The sequence below is a fragment of the Rhinopithecus roxellana genome, chromosome 13, assembly GCF_007565055.1.
Source record: "Rhinopithecus roxellana isolate Shanxi Qingling chromosome 13, ASM756505v1, whole genome shotgun sequence".
Classification (NCBI taxonomy): domain Eukaryota; kingdom Metazoa; phylum Chordata; class Mammalia; order Primates; family Cercopithecidae; genus Rhinopithecus; species Rhinopithecus roxellana.
In genome coordinates, this window is record NC_044561.1 from 20,240,417 (window position 1) to 20,264,961 (window position 24,545).

At 51.5% G+C, this 24,545-nt stretch overlaps 1 protein-coding gene across 1 annotated transcript in view; it reads left to right on the plus strand.

Moving 5' to 3' along the window:
• Window positions 1-24,545, plus strand: part of TBC1D10A (TBC1 domain family member 10A) — a 35,169-nt gene that overhangs the window by 8,341 nt on the left and 2,283 nt on the right. The window contains exons 2-6 of the mRNA XM_010359574.2: window positions 13,900-13,999; window positions 19,311-19,418; window positions 23,010-23,116; window positions 23,798-23,912; window positions 23,992-24,057. Coding sequence (XP_010357876.1) covers window positions 13,900-13,999; window positions 19,311-19,418; window positions 23,010-23,116; window positions 23,798-23,912; window positions 23,992-24,057 — 496 coding nt within the window. The remainder of the gene's footprint in view (window positions 1-13,899; window positions 14,000-19,310; window positions 19,419-23,009; window positions 23,117-23,797; window positions 23,913-23,991; window positions 24,058-24,545) is intronic.

The following is a 24,545-nucleotide window of genomic DNA, read 5'->3' on the forward strand; positions in this document are numbered from 1 at the left end:
AGGGGTTCTTTATCTCCTTCCAGCAGGAGAGTGGGTCGGCTGACCTGGTTGGGGAAGGAATAGGTTAAGCAGTGTTGAGCTTCCTTGTCTCTGCCTGGCAGACATGTTGGATGGCAAGGAAGGATGCAAGGAGAACCAGAAGAGAGGAGTGGGACCTGAGGTCATGGAAAACCTACCTTAGGGTGGTATGGCAACTGGGGAGGGTTTGGGCCTTTGGACACAGCATACACTGATCAAGGGGAGGCAGATGGCAACTGGAGGCTTGTTTGACCTCACCTCGCACCTTTATTCTGTTCTTAGAGGTGGTGCCTTGGCTGGGACAAAACCTATGAGAAGGCAAACTCCTCAGCACTTAAAGGGGCACCACCAGGGGCATCTCAGAGATGCGAGATTCTGGCTGGAAATGTGGATTTTAGGCTAGAGCCCTGAGAAAGGGCTCTGAACCAGGCACAGGGGTCAGAGTGTCAGTGATGGCTCCACCACTGACCTTTGTAATATGTGACTTAGGCACATCCCTCACCCAACCATGGGGCTAATGCTTTCAGTTTTTTTCACCCAGCACTTAATATATGTGCAGCCTTGTGTTAGGCTCAGGATATAGACCTGATCCTGCCCTCACAGGGAAATCAGACATTAAACAAGTAGTTTCAACCAGCTTGGGCAACATAGTGAGACCCCGTCTCTAAAAAATAAATTAGCTGGGTGCGTGCCGGTAGTACCAGCTACTACGGAGGCTGAGCCTGAGCCTGGGAGTTTGAGGCTGCAGTGAGCTATGATTGTGCCACTGCACTCCAGCCTGGATGGCAGAGTGAGACCCCATTTCTAAAAAAAATTTCAAAAAGAGAAAGAAGTTACCAGGTGTGGTTGTATACAAAGGATTGTGAGGATCAAATTAAATAATTGGATTGGGAACATAGTGTAAACAAACACTGCTGAACAGAGATCTGGAGACCTTAGCCCTGTGCCTTACTGAGCCACTAACTAGCTGTGTGACCTTGAGAAAGTTGCTTAATCTTGTTTTTTTTTTTGTTTTGTTTTGTTTGAGATGGAGTTTCGCTCTTTTGCCCAGGCTGGAGTGAAATGGCACAATTGATCTTGGCTCACTGCAACCTCCGCCTCCCGGGTTCAAGTGATTCTCATGCCTCAGCCTCCCGAGTAGCTGGGATTTTAGGTGCCCGCCACCATCCCTGGCTAATTTTTGCATTTTAGTAGAGACCGGGGTTTTGCCATGTTGGCCAGGCTGGTCTCAAACTCCTGACCTCAGGTGATCCACCCACCTCGGCTTCCCAAAGTGCTGGGATTACAGGCATGAGCCACCATGCCCAGCAAAAGTTGCTTAACTTTTTTAACCTCAGTTTCCCCCACATAAAAATAACGCAGTTTGTAGGTGTGTGTGTGTGTGTTTGTTTTTAAGAGACAGGGTCTGACTCTGTCACCCAGGCTGGAATGCAGTGGTGCAATCACAGCTCACTGCAGTCTCAACCTCCCAGGCACAAGCGATCTTCCCACCTCAGTCTCCTGAGTAGCTGGGATTACAAGTTCAAGCCACCATGCCTGGCTAATTTTTCTTACTTTTTGTAGAGACAGAATCTCACTATGTTGCCCAGGCTGGTTTCAAACTCCTGGGCACAAGCGATCCTCCCTCTTCAGCCTCCCAAAGTGCTTACATTATAGGCATGAGCCACTATGCCAGCCAACTAAGGCAGTTTTGGTGGGATGGTTTTGAAGACAGCTACATCTGACATCCTGAAACTGACCGTGGTGTATATGAAAAGTACTTTGAAGCCTGAGTAACATAGGGAGACCCCATCTCTACATCCCATAATTTAAAAATTAACTGGGCATAGTGGTGTGCACCTGTTGTCCCAGCTACTTAGGAGACTGAGGTAGGAGAATCACTTGAACCTGGGAAATCAAGGCTGCAGTGAGCCATTGCACCACTGCACTCCAGCCTGGGCAACAGAGACCCTATCTCAAAAAAAAAAAAAAAATAGTGCTTTGAGAAGTTCTGTATGTAGTACCACGCAAGTTCAGCGGGGTCACCATGGCACATGCCACAGAAGCCAGTGCTCCTAGCATGCTCTGTTCCTCTTGTGAGAGGACCTCTCTTATTGATTGATTGAAACAGGGTCTTACTTTTTTGCCCGGGTTGGTCTTGAACTCCTGGCTTCAAGTGATCTTCCTGCCTCTGCCTCCCAAAGTGCTGGGATTAGAGGCATGAACTACCATACCAGGCTGGACTTCTCTTTGTGTGCAGGATTGGTGTCCCTCAGGTCTCTGGGGATGTAATCAAATCAAGGGATGCTTTGATTTATCTAGCTCTTTAGTCTGCAAAGTGCTTTCATTTCCACTGCCTCTCAGTGACCCTTATGGGAGCAATGGGAAATTGGTAGGCTATTATTTTACCCTATTTCCTGATAAGGAAACCATAGGTGAACAAGTGATGGAACTGGGCCTGGCACCTAGCACTCCTCCTTCCCAATTTCCCATCTTACCAAAGTTGGTGACCACTGTGTGGTCTCTCCTCCTTCCCTTCCTGTCCCAGCTTAGGACTTCAGCCCAGCCCCAAGTGTCTACACTTCTCCTACCAGGCTTCTCAGGTTGTTTTTGTTGCTAAGTTGTCATAATGATGACACAATTCCTGTCCCAGGACTCCACACACAGCTCCTCATATGTACCCCAAGAGAAGGCAGGAGCAGCTGGATCGTGAGTGGCCCAGTGAAGGAGCATAAGTTTGGAGAACTCCTGTCCCTCCTCAGTGCTTTGGGCCTTGGACACTGAGTCCAGAAGCGATCTTCCCTGGCCAGCCACTTTTGGAGAATGCTGCTGCTTTCCCTTTCATCTGTCTTGGCTTCACAAAAAAGGAGAACCTAGGCCGGCACTGCAGCTCACGCCTGTAATCCCAGTACTCTGGGAGGCCGAGGTGGGCAGATCACTTCAGTCCAGGAGTTCAAGACCAGCCTGGGCAACATAGCAAAACCATCTCTCTACTAAAAATACAAAAAAATTAGCTGGGTGTGGCAGTGGCATTGGGAGCGGGAGTATTATTAGGATTAAGGGAGATGTTGTGAGTAAAGCACCCAGCACAGTGTCTGTCACAAAGGTCTCTGTGGAACATGGTGGCTCTCACAATTCAAGTGTAAATTACCCTGTAAGATTTCACCTCAGGCATTTAGCATAATGGTAAGGGAGCAATGCAGCTTTGGGTTGAAGATCTGGCTTCCCTCACATGCTCTTCCAACTTACTCATGACCATGAGGGTTAGGCAGGAGCCAGTCCCACTCAGCCTGTGGTCTGGAGCTTCCTGGCCTGCCAGGGCAGGTTGGGAATCCTTCCATGAGTTCCTCACTGAGTCATCTGGAGCAGGGCTCTGATCTGAGGGCCTGACCTTCCCTTTCCTTGGTCTGTAAAGATAAGCAGAAGTAAGAGCAAAGGTGGGCCTCCCGAAAGATTCAACTCAAGGCTTGCAACCAGAGTGCTGCCCGGGGCCTCTCTGTCCTCCTGGGTGGTGGCATTCACTTGGGGAAGGAGTCCAAGTTTGCTTAATAATTAACCACTACCCTCCTCTGTGGTTTTTTTGTGGGGTTTTTTTTTTTTTTTTTTTTGAGTCGGGGTCTCCCTCTGTCACCCAGGCTGGAGTGCAGTGGCACGATTATGGCTCACTGCAGCCTTGAACTCCTGGGCTCAAGCAATCTTCCACCTCAGCCTCCTGAGTAGTTATGACTATAGCCATGTACCACTATGCCTGGCTAATTTTCTTTTTTTTTTTTTTTTTTTTTTGAGACGGAGTCTTGCTCTGTCGCCCGGGCTGGAGTGCAGTGGCCGGATCTCAGCTCACTGCAAGCTCCGCCTCCCGGGTTTACGCCATTCTCCTGCCTCAGCCTCCCGAGTAGCTGGGACTACAGGCGCCCGCCACCTCGCCCGGCTAGTTTTTTTGTATTTTTAGTAGAGACGGGGTTTCACCGTGTTAGCCAGGATGGTCTCGATCTCCTGACCTCGTGATCCGCCTGTCTCGGCCTCCCAAAGTGCTGGGATTACAGGCTTGAGCCACCGCGCCCGGCCGCCTGGCTAATTTTCAAAAGAATTTTGTGGAGACAAGGTCTCACTCTCTTGCCCGGGCTGGTCTCAAACTCCTGGCCTCAAGCAATCCTCTGGCCTCTGCCTCCCAAAATGGGATTATAGGCATGAGCTACTGTGCCTGGCACCATGTAGACTTTCATCCTGAGCTTCCTGTTCTGCTTCTGAGTGACCCCTCCATCCTCCCGGGATAGTCACTGTAATGCCATTCCATACAGGAGCCTATATGGTGGACGAGGCTTTCACCTACATCACCTCGTTTAATTCTGTGAGAGCATTTATCATTGTAGTCCCCATTTTACAGAGGCAGAAACCAAGTCCCAGAGAGGCAAAGTGACTTGCCAAGCGTCACACAGTTTGTGTCTCTGAGTCCACTGAGCTCCAAGCTCCTCAGGAGCAAGCCTGTGTATCCCCAGCCTACTGGACAGCACTTGGTGGTGGAGTTGAGTGACAGAGGGAGAGATGAGCAGGGCCTGGATTCACTTTCCAGTGCCATCCCCTGCTTGACTTGGACTTTGGCCAGTTATTGTCTTTCTGAAGAACCTGAGTTTCCTTATTCACAAAAGGGAGTTGATAATTAGAGGACTTATCTCATGGGCTTGTCAGGATTAAATGAAATAATGTAAGTTAAGTGCTGAACAGTGTCTGGTGCAAGCGACTGGTAAGTGTTATAACAGAATTCAGTTAAGTTAATTGAATATTAGAATTGTAATGTTATAAAATGCCATCATCAAGCAGATCTGTGCTCAGCCCTGTGCTGGGCTTTGAGGAGGATCTAGAGCTGGTACCAGGCCAGAGAGGGAATGCTCTTTATCAAGTTCTTACTATGCTTTACCCACCTGATCTCAAGGTAGAGAGGAGCATATTCCCTCCTTACTGCTGACAACACTTAATGAAATTCAGAGTGTCTGAGGTCACCACGCTCATGAATCAGTCAACACACACATTTGTTGGCCAGGCGAGGTGGCTCATGCCTGTAATCCCCACACTTTGGGAGGCCGAGGTGGGTGGATCATGAGGTCAGGAGATTGACACCATCCTGGTCAACATGGTGAAACCCCGTCTCTACTAAAATAAATAAATAAACAAACAAACAAACAAAAATTAGCTGGGTATGGTGGCACATGCCTGTAGTCTCAGCTACTCAGAAGGCTGAGGCAGGAGAACAGCTTGAACCCGGGAGGCGGAGGTTGCAGTGAGCTGAGATTGCGCCACTGCACTCCAGCCTGGGCGACAGAGCAAGACTCCGTCTCAAAACAACAACACACACTCACACACGTATTTGTTGAGCACCAGCTAGGTATCAGGCTTGGAACACACTGCAGAGAATGAGGCCAAGAGAGCCCCTGCCCTCCAGGAATGCACCTTCTCATGAAATGCTGCCTCTGCAGAACAGCCTTCCGGTGGAGAAGCTCCACCTGTCCCACTGGACTGCTCACATTCCCCGAACAAGTCATTCCCTTTCCTATTAACTTGCATTTGAACGTACTATTTTGCCTGGTGTGTCCTTTCCCCTTTCTCGGCCTAGCTACTTGCTGTCATCCTTCAAACCCCAATTTAAAAGTCAACTCCCCTTTAAAGCTTTCTCTAAACAGCCCATCCTCACCCTGGGGTCCTTTTGCAGTCTCCTAGCCCCCTCTACATGCACCTGTGATGGCATTTCCTCTCTGTGTGCTAATTATTTACCTACCCATTTGTCACTGCCAGATTGACCTCCTCAAGGGCAGGGACCACATTTTATTCATCTTTGTAGATTCAGAGCCTGGAACACAGGCTCTAGAAAGGTGTGCATGGAATATAATGAGGGGCTGATTGTGTTCTGTCCCTGGAGTAGTTAGGAGAGGCTTTGTAGAGATGAGAAGGAGCTCGGAATGAGGCTTCCCAAGATGATGGCACCAAAATTGAATGGGGGTTGAAGGAAGATGGCTCAGGGTAGGGTCCTCTAGAGATGGGACTAGGGGAGAAAGGGATGTGCAGGGGAACAGGAGGGCCTTGAGAGCCAGGGCCTGAAGTTTCTTTGTTTTTTGTGGTGTTGTTATTTTTGTTATTTGTTTTTTTGTTTGTTTGTTTTGAGAAAAGGTCTTGCCCTGTGACCCAGTGGCCCAGTCTAGGGTGCAGTGGCACATTGTGAGGTTTCTGTTGGATAATGAGGGCAGTAGGGAGCCATGGACCAGTCTGGGTAGAGGAGGGGCCTTATATAAACAGTGAGTCAAGACTAATTTTGGTAAGATCTATCAATGAGATCTAGCAGTTTGGTAAGGATGAGTCAGGGTGGCCCCTGGGTGCCTGCAGTGAGATTGTGATCCAAGGACCCAGTCACCAGCAAGGGAATTCCAAACAGCACTCTGCCTGGTGGGAGCTGGGACTTGGAGAAGGGATGTCTTCTGTTGAGAATAGTCTCGGGCGGCACGCAGTGACTAATGCCTGTAATCCCAGCACTTTGGGAGGCTGATGCAGGCAGATCACTTGAGCCCAGGAGTTTGAGACTAGCCTGGGCAACATGGCGAAACCTTGTCTCTACACAAAATACAAAATGTAGTGGGGCGTGGTAGCATGAGACTATGGTCCCAGCTACTCGAGAGGCCGAGGTGGGAAGATCGCTTAAGCCCAGAAGGTGGAGGCTGCAGTGAGCTGAGATCTTGCCACTGCACTCCATCTTGGGCGACAGAGCAAGACCCCGTCTAACACGTTTCTGCAGTCGTCAGGGAGAACTGCTTTGGAGTTTCTTCTGTGCTCTGTGCCCTTCCCTATGAGTGCATCAGAGGAGGGTGGGTTCCTTGGTTTTTGTTTTTGGGAGCCAGCAAGGCTGGTGCCTAAAGGAACCATTTCTCACACTGAGTAGGGTGGAGTTGAGCGGAGTGGAGAGCTGGGCACAGGTCCAGGGCACCAAGGCCAGTAAAGGGTGGAGAGAACCTGTTTACCATTGTGCACTGACCTAGCACTGGAAGGAACAGAGCCAGGGAATTCCTCATGGGGAAGACAGGCAGCCCCAGAATTAGCCTGCATTGGGAAGGAGGGAGAGTGAAGCAAGCCAGATTCTCTCACTCAGACAGGGAGCCTGGACACTGCCAGCCGGCTCCCAGGCAGGGGTGGCCGGGCCCCAGAAGGGAGTGCCAGGCTGCTGCAGACCGTCTTCCTTTTTCCTACCAACTCACAGCGTGCGTGGCCTCAGGCAGACTGCTTACCTTCTGGGGAGGGGATGGCCTCACTGCATGATCTCATAGGTTTCCCAGTCCTGACAGCCATTTGCACACCACCAGCCTACCCTCTCCTGCACTTTGGTTTCCCATTTCACTTCTTATGGAACTGGTCTAAAAGCCATTTATACCTTCATTCATTACCACCTCTTAGGGTAGTGAACTCCAGAGGTTGTTGCCTAATATGCAAAACAGGTCAGCCTTTTGTTTGTCCTCACTTCACTTTCAGGCTCTGGGTGGAGAGGGAAGCCCTCTGGATTGGTGATGGCCCTGCTCCCCCTGCACATCCACTTCCCAGTTTTCCACAGTTTGGTGGGACTTCCTCCAGCTGCCTCCTCTCCATCCTGGAGACCCAAGCGTGAGGGGTTATTTTCACATTATTCACTCCTGCCTTTCTCGGCACAGAGGGTGATAAGAAGAGGGAAGAGAATGTGACAGGGATTGAAGCCGTGGTGTGAGCGGGGGACTTTATATGTCTTGAAGAGTTTAGTGCTCGGATGGTAGCCTCTAATTCCAGGCTATGTAACCTTGGGCATATTACTCCACTGTGCTGAATCTTAGTGTTCTTGTCTATTAAATGGAGATAATTAAAGCTATTTCCTTGGGGGATTGTGTGCCTGTGTAGTGCTTGGCAGAGCTAGTACACGGCCAGCGCATGAAATGTGTCAGCTCTTACTGCCTCACATCATGTTTACCCATGCTCTCTGAGGAGGTGGCATTCCTCCTGGGTTACAGATGAGGAACTGGAAGCTCAGAGAGCAGAACAGCCAGCCCTGTTTCACACAGCTGTAAAGCTGTAGAGCTGGGATCAGCAGCCAGGAGTTAGAGTTTGTTTACCATTGAGCAAATTAAGTAATCTCTCAGAGCCTTAATTGCTTCATGAGTAAAATGGTGGTAATCATGCCCTGCCTTCCTCAAAGGCCTGTGTATGGGGACCAGTCAGATGAGGAAGGAGATGTGAAAGTGCTAGTTAAGCTGCAAATACCAGTCACCTAATAGCTGCCATTTGCTGGCCACCTACCAGGCTGGGCCCTTATACACATTTATTCCTCATTGCAGCCCTATAAAAGATGAGGTGTGCATTATGACCCCACTTAAAGATGAAGTTGAGGCTTAGGAGGTCACATGTTTTGCACATGGTCTCCCAGTTAGTAGACGGAGGAACTGGAGTACTAGCTCAGTTAACTTCAAGTCTCCACTCCATTTCTTCTACCCTGCACCCCACCTGGTTTCCCCAGTGGGTGAGAGGAGGATCAGTCCTGTGGTCTGTGACCTCAGACTTTCTGCTTAGGGTGTGTTTCTCTTTGTTTGAGCTGGTTCAGGGAGTGAGGTTTGGAGGAGGGTGTAGATGGGTTCTTTGATATCCAGGTTTATCTCCCACGACAGGCTAGGATAAGGAGGTGATGGGCATGGGCACTGCCCTTGCTGAACCTGCCTAGCCAGAGGTGCTGAGATATGCTTGGGCAGAAAGCAGATGTCTAGAAGGACAAGGGAAGAGAGAACCCCAGCCCTTGGTCTCAGTAGCCTGGGAAGCAGTCTTGTCCTTCTAAACTTTTGGAAGCCTCAAGCCTCTGGGTTTTGGGAGAACGCTGGGAAACTGGAAACCTACAGAGAATGGGGTCAGCAGAGAGTCACTGCTGCCTTGGACCATGACATGGCACAGCATGGCTAAGCCTGTTCCAGTCCAGGAGCCTGACAAGATCTGTGATTAGGTGCCACCTTTGTCTCCTCTAAGCCTTTCCTCCTCAGAAGCTGGGGCTGCAAGCAAATGGCAGATTGCCCTGGCCGGGTGCAGTGGCTCATGCCTGTCATCCCAGCACTTTGGGAAGCTGAGGTGGGCGGATCACATGGTCAAGAGATTGAGACCATCCTGGCCAACATAGTGAAACTTCATCTCTACTGAAAATACAGAAATTAGCTGGGTGTGGTGGTGCCCCCGCTACTTGGGAGGCTGAGGCAAGAGAATCGCTTAAACCCGGGAGGCGGAGGTTGCAGTGAGTCAAGATTGCGCCACTGCACTCCAGCCTGGGTGATAGAGTGAGACTCCGTCTCAACAACAACAAAAAAAGGCAGGTTGCCCAGGCTTACCATTTGCAACTGAGGTTGTGCTGGCAAACCATCCCATGGTGTCTCTGAGCATTGCTAGGTATGGGCAGGCCACTCAGTGGGGCAGTCAGAACACTGGAGGAGGGGGTTAGACTGTCTCCAGTGGCTTGGGGGCCAGAGATAGAGCCACACAGAAGCATCTGGAGAAGGGCCTGATTTCCCCACAGCCTTCCCCGGGGAGCTAGAAGTAGCATATTGGCCACTGTGACAGAGGGGAAGCCCTGGGTCAGCCACTTACTTAGTAGCTTTGTGACTTTGTCCAAGTCATACAACCTCTCTGATCAGGCCAAGTCTGTCATGGGCCAAATAGAAATGGTAATTAATCTGTGAGGGCCCCACTTCACTGAGCTATTAGAGGGACACGTACACTTTCTAAGACAGAAGTAACTTGTAGCCCTGATGTAGTGCAGATGAGGGTAATGATGTCATGGAGAAAGCCAGGCGGGCAGCTGTTGAACACCTGCGGGGGCGGGGTGCGGTGGCAGTCACAGAAGAAGTTCAAGACCTGGTCCATTTGGGGAGGGACAGTGCTGAGTAATATGAGCAAGTGGTAATGAAGTACGTATTTCACACTTAATGACTTGACTCATTTATCAGTTGGTGCTGAAATCAGTTTTAGGGGCTTGTGACCAGCATTTAAAACAATAGAATAGAATAATGTAAAATCAATCTGGAAATATCAGAGTGCATTAGTACATGTAAGGGCAACTCGTTTCCTAAAATGTGTCCTGGTTGTGTGTGTGTATGTGTGTTTGTGTGGGTCTCAGTTTAAAAAGTGTGAGACATGGTGTTCTAAGCCAGGATGAAGATCTTCAGGACATTTTACGAGATCTGCGCAGGCAGGCAGGCATGCAGGCTGTGTGGAGGCTGAGGGTTTGGCCTGTGGAGGCAGAGAAGTGTAGTACAAGGGTCAAGAGCATGAGCTGTTAAGAGTCAGTCAGGCCTGGGTTTGAGTCCCAGCTCTGCCACTTATAGCTATATGGTCTTAAGGAACACTCTTAACCTTACTAAGCCTCGAATTCTACTTTAAAATGAGGAGAATGGGCCAGGCACAGTGGCTCACGCCTGTAATCCCAACACTTTGGGAGGCCAAGGCTGGTGGACTGCCTGAGGTCAGGAGTTCAAGACCACCCTGGCCAACATAATGAAACCCTGTCTCCACTAAAAATGCAAAACATTAGCCGGGTGTGGTGATGGGCGCCTGTAATCCCGGCTACTTGGGAGGCTGAGGCACGAGAATCATTTGAACCCGAAAGGCGGAGGTTGCAGTGAGCCAAGATCGTGCCATTGCACTCTAGCCTGGGCAACATGAGCAAAACTCTGTCTCAAAAAAATAAAATAAAAAGGGGAGAATGATGTTATAGTAGGGTTATTACAAAAGGTACATGTGATAAAGGTATGTGAAGCATTGAGAAGAAAATTATAAGTAGTAAATAATCTACAAATGGTAACTACTGTTGCTGATATTATTGTTGTTGTAGTTGTGGTTTTTAATGTAATATTGGGCTCTGAAGGGTTACTGTTACTTGGAGAAGGGAGAAGAAAGGGCATTCAGGTAGGGGTGAGTGGATGATGAGGGATAAAAATGTGTGCGCCTGGTATGGGAGGGGTCTAGAATTGTGTGACCTCAAAAGGGGTGTTGAGATTATAGGTAGAAGTTACTAGGACAATTTTGGCATAATGTGGGGAAGAAAGCTTTAGCAGTGGAAATTGTTTAACAGTAGGGTGACTTCACCTGGAGGTAAGGAAGGCCCACCCCTGGAGGAGTTCCAGCAGTGACTGAGCCACAAGAAACTGGTCTCACTTGTCTCTTTTGGCTTCAGAGACTCCCTTAGGCTACCTTAAGGAAGGAGGGGTTTCCTGGAGGATGAGTGAGGCCGCCAGGTTTGCGACATCCCCCGTGGGCCATTTGGTCCCTTATACCAGGCCAGCTTCTCTCTCACTAGCAATTGGTTCCTGCCCTCTCCACTGTCAGGAGGAAGCCACCTCAGGGCTTCAACACTGTCACACTATTTTCAGGGACCCCTCTGGCCCCAGCTTCATCTCACGGCTCCTCTCTGGGCATCCTTAGAGGGTCCAATTCATAAGATAGGCTGCACAAGCATATAGGGAAACTGAGGCTCAGAGAAGGAAGGGGACTTGCCTATTGTAGAAAGGATTTCTATATCAGAAAGCAATTGGATCAGATGCTTTCTAAGATCCTGACTGAGTTAACTGAAGGATATGTGAACCTTCTGATTAAAAAATATATATATATAGCCTGCAGTGTTTCAGGAGCACATCCTGTGCCTAGAGATATCTACCTGCCATTAGAGAGCACGTGGTACGCTGAGTGCCAGGTACAGCCAGACCTCCAGTGTCTTCTTTCTCACCATCTCCAGGTACATTAAACTCCTCTGCTGTTAAAGGAAAGGCCATTCAGATGGCCATATTGCCTCAAAATTTTCCCAATTTAGGATTTAAAAGATCAAAACAGATCTTTCAATTGACATGCACATTTAAAGTAGTAGTGGCTTTTTTGTTTGTTTCTGAGATCTTACGAAATCAATGGTGTAGCTTAAAATCAGTGGTGTCTTAGAATCCAGGAAATATGGTAGTTTGTTTTGTACTCTTTTGAAATTCCGGTTTGAGGTTTGACATTGGGGGTTTGAAACTGCCAGAGCTGTTATCTGGCATCAGTTAAAAGAACTCCGAATTTAACATGTTCCTCTGTGTATCTGCAGTTGGGAGAATGGGTGTCTCTGAGTCCCTGCAGTTACATTTTATCAATAAAGCCAGACTGAGGGTTGAGGTATCAAATAGACATATTTAATCACCTATGAGTTCTTTGGAAACTGGTAATCTCAAGTGAAAACCTTGCCCTCTGTAAGCCTCATTTTTTTCGTCTGTGCGGTGGGGATGTTGGATCAGCCATTATCTACATCCATAACTGCCAGAACTTCCTGTTGACTCAGTTTGGGCACCCTTCTGACTGGTTAACTAGAAGGCTGTTCCCCTGACTTGTTGCATAAGCAGTGCATTATAGGTGGTGGAAGGTACCATGGCCTGGGAGGTGTGGGCCCTTAGTTTCTGCTCCTGGGATGTTTGGGGATTGCCCGGAGATGCACATCCCTTTGTAAATTACCTGACCCTTTGTAAAGGCGTGGTCCCTGCTTTGCTCTTATCAGGAAAAGCATAGAAAGGAGTAACTCATGCCCTAGTTTTGCCTCTAGGTGGTGAGAGGGGCAGCAGTTCAAGGTGGGGGGTGCTTTGTTTCAGTGCTTTGAGGGGGCCTCCTTTGCCTAGGCTGTAGTCCTTCCTCAGATGTTCAGTTCCAAGGCTGCTCTCAGGCCTGGGCAGTTCCCCAGATAAAATGCACTGAAGAAGACCTTCCCTTTTGTGTCTTAGAGGCCTCAGCTCTGCCAGGGCCCCTCCCTCTGCTCTTCCAACCAGTAAAAGTCACAGTAGCATATTTCCTTCCGGCAGAGAGAGGACCAGAGACTCAGGCCTGGGCCAAGCCCCAGCCCCACCGTGTCCTGTTCCTGAGAACCTCCTCTGAGCTGCCTCCGACCCTGTGCTCCTTTCTGAGAGGTCAGGCAGCACTGTGTGCTGGCTCTTGGCTGGGACCTGACTTGGATTTGAGTCTGGGTTATTCCACTGATTTGCTGTTGGACGCTAAGCAAGATACCTTTCCTGGGTATCTTACCTCTCTGAGCCTGTTTCCTCGTCTGTCATTAATATCTTCTTCTGTTAAGAAAGCACAAAAAAGCACCTTGGTGCTGAGGTGTTTTCCCCACATTCAATGCCCACCAGAACATCAACTCCAAGAGGGTCAGGACTTTGTTTTAATCATGGGACGGCATCCCCACAACCCAGAGTCCCTCGCCCTAGAACAGTGCAACACAGTTGTGCTAGCTGCCCAGTCAGTAGATCTACAAATATAAGAAGTGGTATTTGATGGGGCTCTGAAGTGTGTGTAGGATTTGATGGGTAGAGACAATTTGGGAAACATTCCTGCAAAGGGACTGGCATGAGTAAAGGCTGAGAGGTGGGAAAGGGCCAGGGCATAAATGGGGAAACTCTGAGTAATGAGTTTGGCTCAAGTAAAGAGGTGAGCATATTATTTCTGTACTCGTTTGACTAGTTTTTGTGTTCAACTCTGCACCTTGTATACTGGCCCTCCGAAGAGGCTTATTGACTAAGGCAGACCCAGGACAGGAATGCTTTGCTTTGGTGCACAGATGCAGACACTCACTCAGCCTCTGCCCCAGAGAGGCACCGTGGCCCCTGACCACATTAGGGGAGTAGGCACTTGAACCACCTGCTGTGTCTCTAGCCTATGCCTTGAGGCAGTGGGTGGGGAGGTGGCGTGTTCCCTCTCCTCTGCAATAGGACGGTGGTCCGAGGTAGCAGTCCTGAGGGGAACAGTAGGGATGGTAGGCAGGAAGAATGGAGGTCTGACCAGGCTGGCGGCTGGGAACGAAGTCAGGGCCTTTGCTTCCCTTGGCACCTCTCACAGGCCCTGCCCTCTGCTCCACAGGCTGGAGGAAGTCCCCCTGGAGGTGCTGAGGCAGAGGGAGTCCAAGTGGCTGGACATGCTCAACAACTGGGACAAATGGATGGCCAAGAAGCACAAAAAGGTGAGGGGCCTGGCCTCAGGTCTCGGGCTGGGAGTTGGCAGCTTGGGGAGGAGGAGGAGGAGGGAGGAACTTCATCAGCTTAGGAAAGCAGGGGCTTCTCTAACTGCCAGATGCCTTAGGTGTCCTCCAACTGCCAGTGCAAGACAGAAGCTGACTTGAAGGCAGGGGGAAGGTTGGGCCCTCACACAGTGACTTCAGATTCATGCAGAACGTTGTCCTGGAGCTAAACCTCAAAGCCATTCTTAGCCAACAGCTGTAACACAGCTTTCCTATAGCCTTCCCAGGAGAAGGACTTTAGTGCTGCTTACCAGCTATCAAGGAGGACTTCACAATACTACCAGTAACTAGCATGTATGGAACGTTTGCTTTGTGCTTGGGATAATTCCTTACAGCATCCTAGTGTGAGGTTAGTAATAGTAGTATCCCCACTTTACTGATGGCCTGGTCATCAAAATTTGAACCCAAGCAGTGTACCTTTAGCACCTCCCCTCTTAACCACCACAGTACGAGGCCTTCTTTATCCTCTAGATTAATTTGATGACTTCCCTCTTGACTCCTGGCCAAAGAAAGAAGAAAGTAACCTCACAGTTTAATAATAGTCTTACAAAAATGAAATCATCCAGTAGTCCTTTTCGAGTTAGGCTATCTTTAGACACTAGCTCGATTGCCCTGTGGGAATGTTCTTGCCCACCACTCTTAAGTGTGTGTGTTGATGTCCTTGGCTGCCCCCGGCATGGTGGTGTTACTACGTGGCCTAGAGGAGGCCTGTTCTGAGCCTTACAGCTAGGGTCTCTCTGTACAAGTTCCCAAATGCACAGAATGAACCCTATTGCCCGCTCTCATCAGCTGACACTCTGGTCTGGTCCAGGCTGGCACAGCTGGCTGCAAGGCCTCACAGAAAGCTCCGGACTGACCGTCAGGTATATAGACTTGGGCCCAGCCCCACTCCTTTCCTTTCTTCACACCTGTGGCTAACTGTAGAACTTCTGGGCAAGTCACCTCACCCTCTTAACCTCAGTTTCTCTGGCCAAATGGGAGTGATAATCCTGTTGTTGTTCCCCACGAAGTGGTGGTAAGTGCTTCGTAGACGGTGTCATAGATGGTGAAGCCCTGTGCTATGAGAGGAGAGGCTCACCCAGACCTGGGCTCTTGCTTGTTGTTCTCTCTCTGTCTGTCTGTCTGTCTATCTATCTATCTATCTATCTATCTATCTATCTATCTATCTAAGACAGGGTCTCACTCTGTCACCCAGGCTGGAGTATAGCAGCATGATCTTGGCTCACTGCAGCCTCAAACTCCTGGAGTTAAGTGATCCTCCCACCTCAGCCTCCCGAGTAGCTGGGACCACAGGCACATGTTACCACACCTGGGGAATTTTTGTAATTTTTGTAGAGATGGGGTTTCACCATGTTGCCCAGGCCGGTCTGGAACTCCTGAGCCCAAGCAATCCATCTGTGTCGGCCTCCCAAAGTGCTGGAATTACAGGCATGAGCCACCGCACCCAGCCTATCTCTTTTTTAAAAAAACAATGTTAAGACAGTTATTCCTCAGCTGCTTCCTGCCTGACTCTGGCTCTGTTTCCCTGCCTCATGGTTCCTCTGGCTCTTACTCTGAGCTGTAGCTTGCTCTCCAGCAATCTGTTGTGGTGACTGGTGGTTGGCAGGGACCTTCTGTGTTCTTGAAAATAGGGATTCCAGAGGGGAGCTTTGGGGAGCACCTCTCAGCAGAGTAGCAGCGGGTACTTCCCCTTTTCTTTCCTGGCATTGTGGTTAGAGCCCGAGACCTGCCCCTGCCCCTGCCCAGCTGAGGCCTCCACAGGAAGTGCTTCAATCCACCATGCTCAGAGGCCCTAACCCACTGCTTCTCTCCAGCCCAGAACCATCCTGGGTGCCCGTCCTGCCACCTCAGCTGTGGCCACACCGAGCCCTGCCCTGGGTGCTCTTCCAGCCTGCCTGTGGAGGCTTGAGTTCTCCCTCTGGTCAGGAAGTCATGGCACAGGAAGGGTAATACCTGTTTCAGGAAGTGGGCTCAGACCCAACACTTCTCCTGGACTCATACATAGTCCTGCTGGGAGGGTGCCTTCCTTTCTGCGACTCCCAGCCATGTCTAGGACAGAATTCTGGTCCTGCAGGGAGGCAGGGCAGGGGCTGGAATGCTGTCTTCCCACAGGGCCCTGCCCTGGGGTAGGCTTAAGCAGTGGCCCTGTCCTCACAGAGTTCAGCAGGCAAGGGTGTGGCCTCACTCAGCTTTCATCAGAGATCTCCTTTCCCAAGCCCTGGCCTCAGAGAATGGTAATCCTGTGGTTTCTGGGAATACTTTCTCATGCTTTATCCTTATTGGTCCCTACCATCCTCCCTAAGGCAGGCAGGGTAGGGATGACCCTCTCCAGCACCTTTATGCTGAGGAGGCCAGAGTGGGAAAGGCTGGCAGTACTCCCAGCTCTTTGCTCCCCGCGAAGTGTTCCAGGGCTCTCCTGGAGGAGGCCAAGTATGATGGGGGCTGTGATGATGTGGGGCTGCCTCTTGCTGAGCTTGGCTCTGTGGGAGAGCCTGAAGGGCCTGTGGCTTTGGGCTAAAGCATATCCCTTTGCCAAAGCCTGCCCAAGTTGGCTTCCTTAAGGAGACCCTTGTCCCACAGCCGCAGGAAACTGTTCCTTGAGTCTTGGGCAGTTCCCTTCAGCCCCCTTCCTCTGCCTTCTTTCTATGCAGTCCCAGAAGCTCTCACTTGGCACCTGTGACCAGCCACTGCTACTCTTCCCCCACCACCGCTACTCTTCCCCCACCACCCTCAGCCTGTCTGCCTGGCTCCTTCCTGGTTCTTGACTCTCTCTGACCCTTGGAAAGTTTTCTCTTGTTTGCACTGGTCACCAGGAAGGCCAGGGCTTCTGTGCTCCCTCCTCTGAGAGCTTCCAGGGGGACTGTTGAAGGGGGTTTCTAGGTGAGGGGAAGTTAGGCGTGAGCTGAGGTCCTGAGCTTCTGTGTCAAGCATCCTCCTGGGATGGAGGGGCAGAGAGGAAGCCATTACTTACTGAACACAGACAGTGTGTCAGGCCCCACACTAAGCACATTTTCCCTCTCGAATGGACTCCTTTGGCAACTCTGCACAGTAGGAGGTATTAGCATTCAGATCTTACAGTTGAGAAGTGGTTGGCTGAAGGTCAGCGCTAGATTCAAACCCAGATCCAGATGTTCTTCTCATGCCCTGAGTGCTCATCCCCAGGTCAGGCTGCTTAGTGCAGGGGTTGAGGGAGTATCATTGGCCATCTCGCCCCTCCCCCACGACAGCATTTCACAGGAGCGATGCCCCTGCCTTTGTCCTCGCTCACCTCGACGGGTCAGGGCAACTGCCTTCAGAGCATCATTCTGGTCCCAAGCCCAGGAGGAGCCCACTGGTGATGTAGAAAGTACACGGGGCTGGATCCCTCAGTCTGTGCAGTACAGCTAGGAGATAGTAGGGTTTCTGATTGTATGACACATTTACCCCCACTCTGCTTGTGTGATGAAATTTCCCCCACGAATTTTCCCCTACCCTCAATTCCCCATTTGTAAAAGACATGATAGTCTTGATAGTTTTCAGATTGAGTTTTGTCAGTGGAAAACTTTTCCTGATAAAAACAACTAGCCGGAATTAAGCACTAGCTCTGGGTTATGAGCTGCCTCAAATACTTCCTCCTTCACTTCTCCCATTCTGCGAATGGCAGGGAAGACCTGGGCCATTTTAGCAACGGCTGAGATCAGGACTCACACTCAGGCCAGCTGCCTATGCCCCAGGCCAGTGATCTTGGGAGCTCAGGGTCAATGAGAGGAGAGAGGGATTCTTGATCAACACAAAGAGGGAGCCATTTGAGCAGCTCCCATCTTCTTTCTGAGTTCTGCTGAGATTTCTCCCCTCTAGGCTGGCGGTATCCTACCACATGGCTGCTGAAACCAACATACCTGCATGAAAGTGCCTGGGCTGGCCAGGCGCGGTGGCTCAAGCCTGTAATCCCAGCACTTTGGGAGGCCAAGACGGGTGGATCACTAGGTCAGGAGATCGAGACCATCCTGGCTAACACGGTGAAACCCCGTCTCTACTAAAAAAAATACAAAAAACTAGCCAGGTGAAGTAGCGGCGCCTATGGTCCCAGCTACTCGGGAGGCTGAGGCAGGAGAATGGCGTAAACCCGGGAGGCAGAGCTTGCACTGAGCTGAGATCCGGCCACTGCACTCCAGCCTGGGCAACAGAGCCAGACTCCGTCTCAAAAAAAAAAAAAAGAAAAGAAAAAAAAAAAAGAAAGAAAGTGCCTGGGCAACACCTCTGGGCACATGAGCTACCTTCCCTGGGGTGCAGCTGAGCCGCACACAGTGCAGTGCCCTCCCAGGCGACAGACCATGGGGTTCACCCAACTTGTAATGGTTCCTTTTCCTTTTTCTTTTCTGAGACAGAGTCTCACTCTATCGCCCAGGCTAGAGTGCAGTGGCACGATCTCAGCTCACTGCAACCTCCACCTCCTAGGTTCAAGCAATTCTCATGCCTCAGCCTCTCAAGTAGCTGAGATTACAGGTGCCAACCACCATGCCTGGCTAATTTTTTGTATTTTTAGTAGAGACAGGGTTTCACCATGTTGGCCAGGCTGGTCTTGAACTCCTGACCTTAAGTGATCTGCCCTTCTTGGCCTCCCCAGAGTGCTGGGATTACAGGTGTGAGCCAGCGTGCCCGCCTGTAGGGTTCCATTTTGATTCAGAAGATAGTTATGAGGGTCTGGAATTCCATGGTAGACCTCAGGAATGCCCGTGTTGTCACCAGGGATGTGGGACTCTGCCATCACCTGGTGTTAGCATATCTAACTGCATTCACCTCCTCTCCCCACACCTTAGGATCTACATGGTAGCAACAGTAGGAAAGTCTTCTTTTTTTTTGAGACGGAGTTTTGCTTTTGTCGCCTGGCTGGAGTGCAATGGCGTGATCTTGGCTCACTGCAACGCTGCCTCCTGGGTTCAAGCGATTCTCTGCCGCAGCCTCCCAAGTAGCTAGGATTACAGGCGCCCACCACTATGCCCAGCTAATTTTTGTATTTTTAGTAGAGACAGGGTTTTACCATGTTGGCCAGGCTGGTCTCGAACTCCTGACCTCAGGTGATCCGCCCGCCTTGGCCTCCCAAAGTGCTGGGATTACAGCCGTGAGCCACCTTGCCCGGCGAAAGTCCTCTTTTCTCCCTGTTTCTGCTCTTGCTGCTGTGTGCACTGAGGGCCCACCATGCACTGGGAAAGGGTCTGGGCTGGGGGAGCTGCCTGGGTGGCTGCATGGGCTCAGCTGTCCTTTTGGTTTTCAGATTCGTCTGCGGTGCCAAAAGGGCATCCCGCCTTCTCTGCGGGGCCGTGCTTGGCAATACCTGTCAGGAGGCAAAGTGAAGTTACAGCAGAACCCTGGAAAGTTTGAGGTAAGTTTCCCTTCCTTTGTCCTGCCCTCCCTTCCGCATCTCTGGGCGTCCTCCCCATGGCAGCAATCCTCCATGTGCTCACCTGAACCTCACAGGATGAGCAGTCCACAAAACCTCCAGTCATGTGCCAAACTGCCCAGGCCCCAGCAGGCCACACTGGCCCAGTCCTGGGCACCTGTGTCTCCTGGAGGCTCTGTACAACTGAGGCTCCAGCCCTGAGCAGCCCTCAGTGGAATGGCCAGATTTGCTACCCCCTATTCCAGCTCTTTCTCTTGATGACCACTCAGGTTTTGCTTTCCTGGGCTCAGTAGGCTACATCCCTGCTCTTGGTGATCACGAGGGGACACTCAGACCATTTCCCTGACTGCTCTGGGCCCTGTGCTCTGGGCCTTTGGGGGCTTGACCAGCAGGACCACAGGTCCTTTGATGTCTCCTGGCCTCCCATCCTCTACTTTCTCCTGCCTTGTCCAAGCCTGGCCAGCACAACCCACCTGTGTGTCTTTTGAGGTCATCAGCCCTGGGTGTAGCAGAGCCAAACCCAAAGGGGCTGAAGGGAACTGCCCAAGTATCTCAAGGGGTCAGATGCCACTCAGTGGCCAGAGAGGGTGTCCTCTGTTGTCATCCCTCCTCCTGTCCCGATACTCCTCCTGCTGCTCCCTGCCCCATGGCCGGCCAGAGTAAAATACCTCTCCATTCAGAGCTGGGCAGCTCCTCCAGCCTGCTCCCTTAGGGAATTATGGGGAAGCAGTTGGATTCCCTGGGGTTGCCCTAGCTTACCTGCCAGATCTGGCCCCAGGCATCAGGGTTTCTCACAGGTCCTTGGGACTGGTGACAGGCAGACAGTGAGACAGAGAAGAGCTGCCCACCACCAGCTCTTTGTTGACATATCGCATGCTTCTTCAGTGAACACTCCTGTCCTGCCAAATCTTTTCCTTGAGATGACTGGGCAGGAGCAGGGCAAGGTAGCCTAGAGTTCCTGCTGTTGACCTAGAGAGGGTGAGAGCTTTTTGCTGGCAACACGTGGACTTGCAGGGGCAGGGAAGCTGGTAGAGTGTCTGGCTGGGGTAGGTCTGAATCTGGCTGATTGGATTATTCCCCAGAGTACCAATACCAGGTCCCACTGGAGCAGCCTCTCGACTCCAGAGTCTTCCTCCTAGTGGCTACATCTCTCCCATTTTGAGGGGCTGCATCCTGGGCAAAGCGGGAGGCTCAGGGGTGGGAGCCCCAGTCCAAGTCCATAGTTAATGTCAGGCTGCCAGAGCCAGGCATGAGAGCCAAGAGCGTGGGCAGCCTGGCCAGCCTCCTGGCTGTGTGGTTCAGCAAGTGTGAGCGTGTGTGCAGCAGAATGCAGAGCTGTGTGCATGTGCATGCAGAGCTGTGCTTCCGGAGAAGAATCAGCCACCCCCGGGGGGTCTGGAAGGTTGCTCGTGTGAGGAGGTGGATTTGCAGAGAAGGCCTTCTTGATGCACCGAAGCTGGGTGATGGGTTTCGGCACGGTCCTGGGGGCTGGAAGAATGGTTGGTGAGCACACCTGGAAGGACTTTTTTTTTTGCCTGTGGTGACCCAGAGGAAGCATGAGGAGCTTCCCCTGGTTGCTGTGGGTCCTATGCCGAGGCAGGGCACAGTGGCAGTCTGTGATGGCAGCGTGCACCTGTTTCTGTGCTCTCTCCCCACAGGGCCCTCCATTCAATACCCAGTCCAGGTGGCCCATCCCAACCTCAGCATTCAGGGCAGACTCTGCAGGCCCTGGTGGCTCCTTCTTCTCCTGCATGTGCTATTTCTTCCTCCTTCCTTGGGCAGGCAGGACCACCTTGTCCTTTTTTACCTGGTTTTCTTCTCTGGCTTCACATTCTGATGGTGCCAGTACCCCTCAGGCTCGTGGAGGCTATAGGCCCCGTGACCGTGGTACCTGCTTGTCTGCCGATGCCCTTTCTATCTGCAGCTACCCCCTTTTCCTTTCTCACCAACCATGTGTGGCCAAGTGCCTTAGGCTGCTGAGGTACCAGATGAACACATCCTAGAAACTGACTTTTGGGGTTTTTGGGTTTCTACCTCATGGGAACTGCTAGGAGAATTTGTGGGGCCCTCTTCCCCTTTCTGACAAAAGCAAACCTGCACTGCTGCTCAGACAGTACCTAGAGGTGCACAGTACAGACCCCCATCACAAGTGTGTTTGGGGCTCCAAAGGCACGCATCCATCTCTCCGCTATGTGGCTGCTCTAGGGCTCTGTGTGGAGGCCCCAGCCCCTCCCTGTCCCCTCCAGCCCTGAACACTCTGTCAGCCGCTCCTCTCAGTCCTTACTCTCTAGTCAAGTTCCTGGCACCCTAGGTTCTTGAGCTTAGTGCTAGGACACTCCCACTGAGGGCCAGAGAGGGAAAGGGGCTTGTGTGAAGTCACCTGCTCTTCAGGGCAGGGCCTGGGTCTGTGCCCACTGGGTATGTTTGCCGAGGACCTGGCCTCCCTCCTGAGGGCCTTTCCTGATGCTGCCCCTGCCCTGCAGGCAACTTGTACTTAAACCAACACCCCCATGAAAGTGCCTGGGCCATGCCTTTGAGCACATTCTGGTTCCTCTGGTGAATACTCTGCTTCCCTGCTCAGCCCTCTGGGCTTCCTCCTTATTTATTTTTTCATTCTTTCTTAAAAATTGAGGTATGAATTTACATACAATAAAATGCATAGATCTTGAATGTGCATGCAGTTCGGTGAGTTTTGATAAATAATACACATTCATGTAACCAACATGCAAATCAAGGTGGAGAACATTTCAAATGACCAAGAAAAGATTTTCCTTTTTGTAATGGTTTTGTTGTTTTGTAAAGGTGTCCATACTGAAATGTTTACAGAAGTTCAAAGAAAAGAGTAAAACTTTGTTGAAACCTCGGCACCCAGAGAAGTATCTGAGGTTAAGGTTTGACAGATGTCATGTCCTTCCAAAAAGAGCTCTGTGCAGATCTCACACACACTCCACTTCCTGGATAGGTGACACCACCTGCACAGGGAGCCACGTAGCTGAGGAGCTGGGATGGACGGCTCTGAGTCAGACCTGGCTTCCAGTCCCAGCTCCACCATTTTTCTAGCCATGAGGCCTTGACACTCAGTTTTCTCATCTGCAAACAGGGTATAATGATAGGTCCTATCTCGGGAGGCTGAGGAGAAGGATCAGTGAGGTCCACAGATACCCTGTGCCCAGCTTAGCGCCTGGCTCAGAGAAGTGAGAACAGCTGGTAGCTATTGCTGAGAGAAGCAGCCTTCTGTCTTAAGGATGTGACACAATGTATCTAACTGACTCCTGAATGAAATGTCTAGAGGTCCTTCCAGCGACAGCTCGAGTAGACACTCTTGCCCGCATCGGTCTTCCTAGAGCCAGGTTTAAGGTTTCCAGGGCTCTTCCCTCTTTGCCCCTTTGCCCCTGCCCAGGCGTCCTTACCTGAGCTTCTCTTCCTGTCCTTGGGAAGGCCCAGTCTGTGATGGGCTTGGGTGGGCACTGCCCCTGGTGGAGGCCTCCCTCCCCTAATCCCTGGGCAGTCATGTCCTGGCAGCAATGCCCACCTCCATCCTCCCCAGCCTCTAATATGTGCCCTTGCTTCTAGGAGCTGGACATGTCCCCTGGGGACCCCAAGTGGCTGGACGTGATTGAGCGTGACCTGCACCGGCAGTTCCCATTCCATGAGATGTTTGTGTCCCGGGGGGGCCACGGGTGAGCAGGCTGGGCCTTGTGAGGTGGGAGGTGTCTTTAGGCCCTGTCTCTAAGGGGTCTGAGGAGGTACAGTGAGCTCAGGGCCTCAGAAGCTGGGTGCCCCCAACTCCACTCTTAGCATTTCCCTTTTTTTGGTTTGATTCTGATGTATGTTCTCAGCATCTCCTCTTACCTCTAGGGGGGGCTTTCCTCATTGACTCCAGAGTGTTAGAGCTTGCCCAGCCTGGCTCTCTTCGGGAAACAGGTTTTGTTGGGGAGAAAGAGGGATAGAGGGAGGTGGGTGAGTGGAAGGTATGCAGGGGAGAGATGGGGCAGGCAAGGGGACCAAGACAGACGCAGGGACAAAGCTGGCCTGGCCAAGGGGCCATAGCTGCTGAGTGAGGGGCCCGTACTTCCAGCCCTGACACAGCCTTACATCCTTCCCTGGCCCTGCTCCCTGTTTTCTCTTTGAGCCTCTGCCCTCCCCTGTCATGGGGGAGACCTTCCCCACCTCCTTCCTCTGGGCACATGAGAGTCCATGTGCTCCAGTAGGAGACTGATCCCTTGGTGACCACAAGCAGATCACCTCCCCTCTCAAGGGAGATGCAGATTCTGAGGCAGGCTGGTCCAGTGGGGCACAGGTAAAGGCCATGGGTAGCAGAGTCACCCCGGTCGTCACTGCTCTGCCTGGCCTCTCCACAGCCAGCAGGACTTATTCCGTGTGCTGAAGGCCTACACACTGTACCGGCCCGAGGAGGGCTACTGCCAGGCCCAGGCTCCCATTGCCGCCGTCTTGCTCATGCACATGCCTGCTGAGGTACCACCAGGCCCCGGGCAGGCAGAAGGGTGGGTGGGGAACCCCCAATGGCAAGGCCTCACGTCTCTCTCGCCCACAGCAAGCCTTCTGGTGCCTGGTACAAATCTGTGAGAAGTACCTGCCCGGCTACTACAGCGAGAAACTGGTGAGTGGTCGCCTGGCCTGGGACCTGCCCCAGGCTGGACACCCTCTGTGGCCCCTCCAGGCCCTTCTCTCATAGTAACTCCTGCCCAGGTTAAAAACTGCCCGGCCTTATGTTGCCTTCAGGCTGAAGTCCCAAGGCTTGCCAGGGTTAGGTCTCTTGGACTGCGATGTTATCCCTTCTACACTGACTTTCATCTCAGCTTCTAGGTGCTCTGGCCACTTGGCAGGATTGAAGTTCTTCCAGGGCACCAAATTCCTCCCTCCCTTGGCCTTGGCCTAGGCTAAAATCTGCCTGGAAGCTCTCATCCCCGTGCTGTCCCCTACAAACTTCTCTTTTGCTTCAGCTTTTAGCCCTCAGGGAGCTTTCTTGACCCAGACAGATGAGGCCCTCCAGCACATGCTCGAGAGCAGTCCTGCCCCAGCCTTGTTAGAGGCACTCAGCCCCTCCCCTCCCCAGCCTCTTTTGCTCATGTGCCCTTCTTGGGATAA